Source organism: Anolis sagrei, chromosome 1 (assembly GCF_037176765.1).
Source record: "Anolis sagrei isolate rAnoSag1 chromosome 1, rAnoSag1.mat, whole genome shotgun sequence".
Lineage (NCBI taxonomy): Eukaryota > Metazoa > Chordata > Lepidosauria > Squamata > Dactyloidae > Anolis > Anolis sagrei.
In genome coordinates, this window is record NC_090021.1 from 129,606,478 (window position 1) to 129,618,582 (window position 12,105).

Sequence of the window (12,105 nt, forward strand, 5' to 3'; positions counted from 1 at the left end):
TTTCTTTCACACAGGACAAAAATAGAGAAAGAGAAAAAAGAACATGCAAAATTACACGGAATGATCCGGACAGAAATAAGTGGTGCTGAAATAGCTGAAGAGATGGAAAAAGAGCGAAGGTTCTTTCAGCTACAAATGTGCGAGGTAAGAGTGAACGTGTTGCTCAGTTAATTCTGTTCTAACACTTTATATTGCAATGTGAGCTTTCTGTGAAAGTCTTCGTCAAAGGACTGATCCGTTTGTTCCAATTTCAGAAAAGACACAATTGCTTGATATGTTTGTCAGTGATAAATTGGCAGACTGACCATATAGCCTATTACGTGCAGATTATAAACAAACAAAGGCAGAGCCTTTATGCAGCCATCCCATCGTCAGCTTAAAAGATTGTCTCCTGTGCCCATTCAAGTTACCATCTGCCACAGGACTAAGAGATGAAAATCTCAATTTACTTGGTTAAGTAAGAACATTTGCCAGCTGTTGGAGAGAGATTGCTGGTGCCCTGTAGCACGATAACTAGCATGCTGCCTACTGGTTTTCTTCATAACCATTTTAGTGCATTAATTTCAGTTTTAAGCAAACATTATTGTACTCCATTCTGTACTCATATATGAGACACAAGTTTTGCCACTCATTTCTGAACAGCTCTAATCGTGGTTTGCTTCAATGTCTGAATCAGGCAAGCTGATGTTTGGTGCCATGTTTCGAAATTAGTTTGGGCAGATACTGCCGTATAATGAGAGACAAAGAGTGACTGCCATAGGCCACAGATGCTGGCTAGATGAGAGTTTTCCAGATGTACCTTCTGTACTTCTGGATGATTTGCTATTGTTTAAGAACAAAGCATTGTCTGCTACACAGCCTATCCATTTTGGCCCTCTGAACTGCCCTGCTGCCTTAGGAGGGTTGAAAAATGCTCAGACCATTGCATTTGATTTTCCATGAAAGCGAACTGAGGCTTAACATTCTACAACAGAGAGTTTTATAATATAGTAGAGTCTCGCTTATCCAACCTAAATGGGCCAAACAGAACTTTGGATAAGCGAAAACGTTGGATAATAAGGAAGAATTTAGGAAAAGCCTATTAAATGTCAAATTACATTATGATTTTACAAATTAAGCATCAAAGCATCATGTTTTACAACAAATCGACAGAAAAAAAGCATTTCTGTATATGGTAACGTTACATAGTAATTACTGTATTTACAAATTTTGTACCAAAACATTGCAATGAATTGAAACAGCTGCGACCTGGGCAGAAGGCAGATTTCGTTGGATAATACAGAATGTTTGGTGAGCGAAGGTTGGATAAGCCACACAAACAAAAGCAATAAAATCACAATTAAAACATTAACTAAACAATACATTAAAAACATTCATTTAAAAGTTAACGAATCCAAATTCACATCCAAAGTCATAGTCTAGTGTCTTATTTATTAAAATAATGAAAGGATAAATAACTATTCAGTCTTCAACTACTCTGTGGAAAGACAGTGCCTTCAACACTGTGATAGAAAAGAAAGAAAATTTGTTGTCGCATGTGTGTTTATTGGGGAAGTTCATTATAAGTTATCTGTAGCCATAGATAGTGGGTAGTCATAGATAGTTGGTAGTCATCTTTTTTTTAATCCAAATTTTAAAATTTAGGAAAAAGCAGATGGTGCACAGCTTTATTTACACGAACAAACATGAATCATATCAAGTGCTTAGGCAATTTCTGCTTAATGTATTCATAGCTGACTCATGAAGATTTGTTTCCTGAGTCAGTTAACTTGTTCCTCCTCTACCGAGGATGTTGTCTCTAGGACATTAAGAAAGTTTTGCGGAGCTGTAATCAATATTTTGCTATTTAAACTAGGACTGAACAGTAGCACCAATGTAATTCCATGCTTAATTATGTTTAAACATCCATGTCCTCAGTGGAGGGGAATGCCAACCTTAAACCCATTCACTTAGAATTCTACCACACAGCTAAATAAAATCTCACATTATCTGCTTTGAACTGGAATATATGGTAGTGTGGACTCAGTTAACCCAGATTAAAGCAGATATTCATTCTTGGCATGGTGTTGGACTGGATGGCCCACGAGGTCTCTTCCAACTCTATGATTCTATGATTGTGGGATTTTCTGCCTTGATATTCTGGGTTATATAGCTGTGTGGAAGGGCCCTTAGATGCAAGCCTTATACTCTCAGTATGGTTAGATCTCAGGCTCTCTTTTTGTTCAGTCTTGGAAAATATTTTTAGTACTGTTGGAAATTATAGCTACAAGAAACTCCTTTTGGAAACACTTTGTGCATTCTAGAGTGTTTTCAATGTGTAGGAAAGGAGGCCTTGTTTAATATAGCTATGAGTATGCAGGATAAGTCCCTTGGATCACAGCATATTGTTTAATTTGGTTTTGTTGGATGAGTGAAGAAACTTCCTCAGCACGTATTTCACGATGGGCAACATCACTCCACTTGATGACATTACTCAGACTATTAGCACTGTGTATAGAGTCATTTAACTGTCACTAAGCAAGTTCTATTCTAATACAACAGTTAATATTATTTTCGTGTTTGTTTTATTATCTTGGCAGTACCTGTTAAAAGTGAATGAAATCAAGATTAAAAAGGGAGTTGACTTGCTTCAAAACCTGATCAAGTATTTCCACGCACAATGCAAGTACGTTTTGCAATATGGTAAAATGTGTGCTATTAATGTTTTTGGTTTTTTTTAAAAAAATGTATACAAATCTGCATTATCCACATGTCCATTTCATTGCTGTTTTTCCGCAGGGCTGAATAGTTTAAACGTCAGTCATTGTCTTGTTAATGTATTATTTCAGATGAAATGAAGTGTCAGACTGAGATAATACAAGGCATTATCATTCATAATTTCCACATGGCCATTTGGCATGATTAGTAATTGCATTGCGAAAAGGATGAACTACAAGCTGCTTTCATATTTTGCAGAATGTGGCGCGTGACAGACATGAGTTCTCCCCCCCTCCCCCCGAAAAAGAAATACATAGTTAGGATTGACAGAAAAGAAAAAACCAGACTGTTGAGCTTAGAAAGCAATAGAAACAGATATCTTAATTTTGCAATAAGTTTTTTTTAACAAGATAAGAATTAAAGTACAGTATTTACATTTATCCATGGATAAGTCAACCAATTTTTTGGATGAATTATTAACTGAAATTTCTAACCTTTTACTGTACCTAGTTTTTACTTGTGTAGCCAGGTAATGTAGTTATGTCTGTCACATTGTGGAAATACATTTATTCCATATAACATGTTAATAATCATTAGTGGCTTCCACAGTCTGGAGTGGGAAGAAGAAACTTATTTCCCAAAGTGATTGCTGTTATGAATACTTCAGGATACATTTACTCAGACATAAAACAAAACAAAAAACACCTCACCTGCCAGCTCTCTCAGTGCTTCTGCATAGAAAAGCACAGCAGATAGTTTAATTTTGTAATACTCCCCTCTTGCATTCATTTACCAGTATTCAGAAAATTGGCCATTTATTTTGCTGAATTCAAGATCACACCAGAATGTCTCTTTCCAATACAGCTAATAACATTCAGTACAGCTCAAAGCATACTTTTTTTGTTCCATAAGAGATTTCTGGTTGTTGAACTCCTGCTGAGCTGCCAGAGTAATGTCTATATATGTGGATTTCTAAAAATATTTTCATATTTTAATTGCATTTTATCCTTTAAGTGTAAGTTTAAATTTAATGATGTGTATGGTCTGGTTGCACTTAATATGCTTTTAACTGTATTGCTGTTTTTAAAATCTAAGAAGTCTTGAAATCCCAAAGGTATTTGATGATGATGGTGATGATGATGATGATGCATGGCATTGCTAAGAACCCCTTCTGAGTACTGAGCATTGTGTTGGTTCCCGGTTGTCTGGAGTTGCAAAGACGATCTACCAGTGCTTGAATCTTTCCTTTATCAATGAAAGCTGAGATTCTCAAAGAAGGTATATAGCAGGGATGGGCCATTGCAGCAGTCCCACTTTTCTTCCCCAGAGACCCTCTAAATCAGTGGTTCTCAACCTGTGGGTCCCCAGGTATTTTGGCCTACAACTCTTAGAAATCCCAGCAACTTTACCAGCTGTTAGGATTTCTGGAAGTTGAAGGCCAAAACATCTGGGAACCCACAGGTTGAGAACCACTGGTCTAGATCTAGAAGAGAGGTGGTCAGTTGCGGAGGCTAAGGGGCTATATTAGATCCCCAGGAGGTCTTGGAAAATCAGAGCCCCACATTGTGCTCTTTTGTTTTCTTTTTGAACGCTGCCAAATGCTCTCTATGGGTTGTATGTTTGTCATTTCCCTTTGGCTGTTGTAGGCCTAGGACAAGATTTTTTTAAATAGCTGGAAGTAACTGGAAATCTTGTCATGGAGCAGTGCGCCAATATTTGCACTGCTCCATGTGCTGATGAGCCCAATGCTCCTGCTTCCTAATCCCAGCAAGTTTCACTTAATTTTTATCGTCAATTCCTTTAAAAAAAGACTTCTCAGGCTAAAATGGACTGGAAGATGGACAGAGCAAAGCATGTTGAAAATGTTCTCAAACTCTAAAATGAATTCCTGGTGGGCACAAAAATGGTCGTTGCCTTTTTATTTATTTACAGTATTTATATTCCGCACTTCTCACCCTGCAGAGGACTCAGGGTGGATTACAGTGCACATAAACATGGCAAACATTCAGTGCCATAGACACACAACATATACAGACAAACACAGAAGCAATTGAAGCTTCATGAGGGTATTCTCGAATTCCGGCCAGCGGTGAAGCTGTCACTTCACGGTCCACTTGTGACACCAAGTCCTTGATGGAATTTTCCTCATTCTTTCACCTGCTGCTGGAGATTTTTATGGTGCTGTAAATTAGTTAAATTGGCCTCCCCGCGTAAGCAGTACCTACATTTCCTACTTGACTGTCTTTCGGGCTGCAAAAGTCGGCAGCAAGCTAGACAAATGGTTGGAAGCTTATTCTGACTGTCTTCGAACTCATGACCTTTTGGTCACTGGTGATTTAATACAGCTGACTCCAAGCCAACTGTGCTACAGCCTGCTCTAGATGCAACAGTGTGTATACAAACCATAAAAGCCAGGAGTAGGAAGAAGTCCACTCTTAGGGCCCTTCCACTCTGCCCTTTATCCCAGGATCTGATCCCAAATGATCTACTTTAAACTGCAATATATGAGTCCCCACTGCCAGGTAACCTGGGATAAACAGATAATCTGGGATCAGATCCTGGGATATAGGGACAGTGTGGAAGGTCCCTTAGTTTGAGAAAACAGGTATTTTAAACATTTTATACAATGGAAGGTGTGTGAAGCTGCAGCCAGTTTGAAAAGTGGATTTCTGTTGTTGAAGGCTACCAGAAAAGGCAATGCATTCACTTTTTGAAACCAGAAAAAAGTTAAGATTGAGGAAAGATCTGTTGTGTAAACAGCCTTGAAACCACATGGAGTCCTTGAACCATATTTTGTCCATAATGTTATAAACTATCTGTACCTCATGCAGGATCAAGGACTATAAATATTGTTCTCTAGGGCTGATGTGCTGGTGATGTCTCTGTGTTTTGATTCTACTGCGGCAAGCCTGCACATGTAAGATAAAATAACCTGACCACTCAGGACTCCCTGGAGATGTGTTTGTACACTTGGAGCTATGAAATAAATACGGGCTTCCCTTTAATTCACCCTCAGAGGGTTTGCCAAATGGAGTTGGCCTCAGCACAGAAGTGAATGGAAAGCCCTTGCTTAATTCTGCCTAAATTGAGAGCTCTTGACTGTCGAAGGAACTGCTGAATCAGAGCTGCTCTGTGTTCAAGCTGAAACACGGATTCTTTTGATTCCCTTTGATTCCTACAATATGCAACGCATGTAGCATGAGCCAGTTTTGGCTGTTCTTACAGAGCTTGGATCAATAGTGACTTTCATGTAAATGAACCAGAATAACAGAGTTGACAGTAAAATGCAGTGTTTGAAGTTAATTTTTGTTCGCCCGAGATTGTAAGAAGGAAAGAGAGTGGATATACTCAGTATGACTGTGATCCAAGACAGTATAAATACACTTCCAAAATTATATCCCTGTGTATAGAGAGATGCCCATATACCACTGATTGTTGTAGCTCGTTCTGGCAGCTTTGTTTTGTTGCATGAGGGACTGCAGTAGTGAAAATGACTGTTTGAATCTCAGCCAACAACTGCATCATGTTGTCATGAACTATATTTTTTATTTTATGTAGGACTGAATACTCCTCTCTTCACATATAAGCTGTGCTGCAAGCTATACCAATCTCTTTTGCTCTTCATTAAGCTTTGGGAATTGGTTAATCTTTCCATTTTTGATCCCCCTGTCCAAATGAAAAGTGGATGCAGAATAGTTTTAGAACATTGGTTTATTTAATTATTTATTTATTTATTTATTTTGTTTATATACTGCTTTTCTCAACCCCTGGGGAGGGGGGGGGGGACTCAAAGCAGTTCACAACAAAGCAATTGGCAAAATTCAATGCCTCACAAAGTATGCAATTCGCCACATAACTAAAAAGCATATAAAATGAATTAAAACCAGTGAAGTATAAAACTTCTGAGGTAGACAACATAAAACATAAAAGCTGTGGTCCATGGACCAGCAGTGGTCAGCAAAGACGACAATATGGTCCACGGCCTCACCATTATTACAACGTTGCCTTGAAATTACGGAGCAACAAGCATGACTGGTCTCCCGAAACCCTCTTATAGTGCCAAGGCAACAGGGAAATCAGGAGGGGAGAAGCTGAATACTCACAAAAGATTACTACTACCACATCAGCTCTAGATTATTAAATATAGTTTTCTTTAGACAAGCAGATGGCGACTACTGGGTGGCATATGTTCTGTATCAGAAACTAGAGCTGATGTGGTCTATCCAGTGCACTTTTCTGAATCAACACTCCAAATAACCAAACCGAATCTAAAGTTGACCAAAAACTGATTCATAACCCTTTTGGTACTAATTTAGGAGAGTAGTCCCTGGTCGATGAGGTCCCTGGTCAAAAATGGTTGGAAACTACTGATTAAGAACAAATATTTCAGCAAAATATGATTATATCTTTTTCTCAGATTCTTAGGGATTTAAGGATGTAGTTCTGGAATTAGAGTTGTACTTCTCTTCTCATTTTGAACATTGTTGTCATGAAAATCTCTTCATAGGAAATCCCAATTCAGTCATACTTATGAGAGACCTGTGAATGCAAGTTAGTCCTTACAGGCTTTTACCGCTGGTTTCATTGGTTCTGCTCTTGGCAGTCTTTGAGTCCCTGCCACCCCACACTGCTATAGCATGTTATTCTGTTCAAAATATGCCTCACGTGCACACATGACCATAGCTGATTCTCGATGCTATTTTATTGCATCCTCACCGTATTGTCATCATCATTTATTTATACAGCACCACCACTTTACATGGAGGTTTACAAGAAAAGGAACGAGGAAAAACAATCCTCTGCCCTCAGGCATATGCACTTTAATGGTGGAGCTTCCACAGATTTTTCATCTGCACTAATGCCATTATCATTGTCCTGTTTGGTTTCCTAGTTAAACTCTCTCTCTCCCTCTCCCTCTCCCCCCCCCCCCCCTCTCTATATATAAAGCTGTGATAATGCAATTGCATCATGACATCATTATAACTTGCCTACCACTGCCCAGATTTTGCATTGTGGGAGACAAAGCATAAAAAAAAAAACAGATCCTGCCACCCACTACTGCTTTTTATACATTTTCCTATGAAAAACAAATATGGTTATCACACTAGACAATTGTTTCAGCTTGTCCTGTTAAAAAAAATGCAACCGTACCCTTCCCCTATATAACAGATAATGATGTATTTCACACTAATCACATTTTAGCTTTAAGTTAAACATCTAAAAAAGGGTTTCATGAGCGTAAGGGTCAGGAAACACAACTATTCTCCTGGGAAGTCTCCTCCTTCTCTTCCTCCAAGCATTGGAAGAGTTTTGAGGTTATCCTGCTGGAGATTTCCTTGGAGGTCCGAAGAAAAAGCCAAACAGACCACACCTTGCCCAGTATCCAGTCATCCTGACAATGAAACAAACTAAGGCATTTGCACTTAAGCTCATTATTGACACCTAGCTGCAAAGGTGTCATTCATGGGTTATTCTCCTTCTCAAATTCCCAGTGACCCTACAGTACACTAGGAGATCCACGATGTCATGTGATAAGATGGAAGCAAAGGTTGGATTAACTGTTTCTCTAACAGTGTGAACACATTATTTGGTAATCACCAAAGTCTGAGGGTGCATCCACAGTGTAGAATGAATGCAGTTTGATACCCTGTCAACTACCATGCTTCAATGCCGTATACTTATGGGTGTTGTAGTTCCACAGTACCTTTGGCCTTCTCTGCCAAAGAGTGCTCATACCTCACTACAACTCCTAGTATTCCATAATATTGAGCTGTGACACTTAAAGTTGTGTCCAACTGCGTACTATGGTGTAGATGCACCTCAAGTTCAATCTATGGAATCTCAAAAGAGAGGAATTTTTGACAGTTGTCTTCACATCAAAACTGTTGAATATTACCTGTCTTAACAAAAAAAAAAAGAGAGATTTTACATTGTGGAGGTGGTTTAGAAAATGTATTTGTGATCATTTTTAAAATAGACTTTGACATTGCAACGTTGGATCATCCATGTACTGCTGAGCAACATTTTCATGTCTTGAATATTTAGAAAGTTCAGTTACTGTAAATTAATTTGCACCATTTGCTTTTTTTCTATAAGTTTTTTATTCTTCCAAAGCTTCTTTCAGGATGGTCTGAAAGCAGTTGAAAGCCTCAAACCTTCAATAGAGAAGCTCTCTACAGACCTACACACAGTGAGTTGCCATATGTCTGTTGTATTACCTATTTATTCTGTGCATGTCTTCCCTTTCTGAGAAACAGAATTAAGAGAACATTTCGTTCTTCTGAAAAGGAAGAAGGGGCCTATAAAAGAGGAAACTCTGAGCTGATTAAAAAGAGTCTTAAAGTAATTTTTCTCGTCTAAGGCCCCTTCTACACTGCCATATAAAATGCAGATTATCTGCCCTGAACTGGATTATATGGCCATGTAGACATGCTTGGATTTTCTCTGTATTTGATAGGGATTTTCTGTTTCCCTTGGTAAGGAAACCATGATGTCTGAAAGTGAATAACAGTGTTACCTCTGCATCTGTCCAAACTACGTACTGACTCATACATTTTGTTATATCTCCACTCCAGATAAAGCAAGTGCAGGACGAAGAAAGAAAGCAATTAATTCAACTTAGGGATATTTTAAAATCTGCTCTTCAGGTTGATCAGAAAGAGGTGAGCATGTAAGGTGGTTTAACATACTTTTCTGATTCTGTGGAAATGTTTACAATTTTACTGACTGCATGAAATAGTGCTTTTATAGGAATGAGTGTTTGGTGAAATTATATTACAAAACAGATTTTCTGCAAGACTTTCTGTCTTTCTCACCCTTTTCCTCCTCAAAGATTTCTGTGTGTGTGTCTCACTGAAACATTTTAGTACAGATTCTGCAACTGCTGGTTTTTAAATTATCAAGGGAGAGTCAAACTACCACATTTTGCATATATGTGATAGGTTTTGGAAAGTTTCCCAGAAAATGGAACAAGTGAAAAACAGTTTTTTGCAGGATGATGTTTTAATTCATACTGGTTTTTCAAGGACAAATGCTCTGTGGTAGATCCTGTATCTGTTTTGGACAATTAGACAAATTGCACATACAGACAAATAAAAATCAAAGAACTATTATTTAAAAGTCTATGCAATACGTCATATAAATCATAATGGTGGAACTGGCCCTTGTTTTCTTTTCTAATTGGAGGAACAACTTGGTGTTCACAAGCAAAAAGCAAAGCATTTTGAACTCTGTATCTAACATATTTCATCGCTTAACAGTTGCATTTCCCCCCCTTTTTTGTGAAAAAAGGGTGCAACTATGTTGCAATGGTCACTATTACACCTCTTTGAGGAGCTTTTTCAGTATGTAAGAGTCCGTTTAAGGGACACATCAAAGTGGTTTTCAAATGCCCTTGCTTAAATGTAAACCCTTAGTGTTTACCAAAGCGGGGAAGAAGAGGGTAGGGAGACAAAGAGTGGGCCTTTGTGGTGGTAGAAATGTAGTGGTGCCTAGTGTGAAATGAATTATGTAGTATTTGAGTCCATAATCTATTCTGCGGTACCTTGAGTACCATTCAAGTATGCACAGAGAAACATACTTTTGGGACGCTAATATATAAATAACTTGTTGCTATATGTCTCTGAGATGCTCTCTGATATGGGTCTTTTCTGCACTGCAACTGATTTTCTCTTCTTCCTAAAATGCGCTTGCCTTTTGTGACCGAAGTCTAGGAGAGTAAGTCTTTTGAATATTTTTGTAAACAGTGTCTTGCAATGTTATCATGTGCTTTTCAGTAACTGGAGTTCTCTTCTTAAAGAAACAGTTTGCTAAATTATCTCTTCCAATTGTAATTGGCAAATCACAAGGATATATATTACCCATTTTATTGGATGAACTAAATGCAAACCAAACTACTCTTGGAAGAGATTGCAGTTTAGATTCTTCTTTGTGCTGGTGCTTATATACCCAATAATCACAAGAGGAAAGCATTAGCGAACTGGGGGGAGGGGTTATGACACCCCAAGGTTTCCATAAGTACCCATCCCCCCTTCAAAAAAGGGCAGGGACCCTTGAAAATTGGACCTCTTAGCCCCCCCCCCCCAAAACACAGCAAAATAAAACTTTACAGAAAAAAGGAGGGAAAGGAAAATGGATTGGAGTATCTGGAATCCCAACTAGAGTATTCTGTGACACTTCTTCAAAAACCAATTCTTTGCTGAAATCCAGTTGCTTGTTTTTGTCACATTAGGACTCCCATGGTCTTTCATTGTGTTTTGTATTCTATACAAATGCGTGAGGGATCTGTTCATTTGTAGAGTGTCTGCAATATATGTTTCCTCTGCTCCATATTTATCATTTAAAGTCTTAAGCACAAAAATATTCCCATACAGTACCTTTCAAAAGTATTCACCCGCTTTTGATTTCCATCAGGTTTTGTTGTGTTACATTGAAATGAATTAAACAGACATAATTAAAAAGACTTTATTACGGTCACTGACCAGCACAAAGCGGGGCACAAGCACCCTGGGAGGGGAAGGACAACTCCCCAGTAAAGCAGTTATTTAAAAGTAGATTAGAAAACAGTTTAGAATCACATTTTAATACACAGGATATTGTAACAGGTATGGAACCAAAGGTGTGGGGGGGGGGGAGATTGATAGGAGGGGTCAAAAACACTGGGGAGGGCAGGGGAGGGAGGGGCACATTGCGTGTCTAGTAGCATTTCAGCTGTTACATGTTGCTCTAACTATATTCTCAAAAGGGTGTTGCCTTGTGGGGTCAATCATCATCTGTCAAATTTTAAATGCAGCAGCACAGAACTTAGCAACACTGTAAGTTATTGTAGTGTTAGAGTCCGAAAGCAGCAAGGTAGAATAATATTTTTCACTGCGCCCTGGGTATTTTAGAAGCCATGAGTCCAGAAAACCAAGAGTGCACCCACCTCTTTCCCCAACCCCTGCCCCCAAATAAGCCCTTAAAAGAAGTTAAAACTTACCGGGCTGCCATGGCACTCCTCTGGCAGGCCTCCTGGCATGTAGAAATGATGCGCTATGGGGAGGGGTGGAGGCGGAGAAGCAAAATTGTTCCTGTGTGCGTCCCACCTGCTGCCTTCTCCTGGCGAGTTATTTCTACGTGCCAGGAGGTTTGCTGGAAGAGCGTCATGGTGGTCTGGTAGGTTTTTACTTCTTTTAAGGACTTTTGGGGGGGGGGGAGTTGGGGTGGCCCCATGCCATTCTGGTAGTTACTGTGATGGTATGGGGAAACCCTCCTCCCAGGAAAGCACAGGTTTTTGGGGGGGAGGTCTGATGACAAAAATCCACACCGAAGCGGGTTTTTTAAAACCCGCTTCAGCGTGGGTTTTCCCCATGTCTGGAAGCGCCCATAGAGTCCTGAATCGTGTGTGAAGAAGACCTTTACAAGGGAGAT

General features: G+C 39.0%; 1 protein-coding gene across 3 annotated transcripts in view; it reads left to right on the forward strand.

Moving 5' to 3' along the window:
- Positions 1–12,105, forward strand: part of ASAP2 (ArfGAP with SH3 domain, ankyrin repeat and PH domain 2) — a 136,764-nt gene that overhangs the window by 76,530 nt on the left and 48,129 nt on the right. For all 3 annotated transcript variants that reach the window (XM_060787840.2, XM_060787853.2, XM_067468546.1), the window contains exons 6-9: positions 15–144; positions 2,580–2,665; positions 8,812–8,887; positions 9,273–9,359. In XM_060787840.2, the coding sequence (XP_060643823.1) occupies positions 15–144; positions 2,580–2,665; positions 8,812–8,887; positions 9,273–9,359 (379 nt within the window). The remainder of the gene's footprint in view (positions 1–14; positions 145–2,579; positions 2,666–8,811; positions 8,888–9,272; positions 9,360–12,105) is intronic.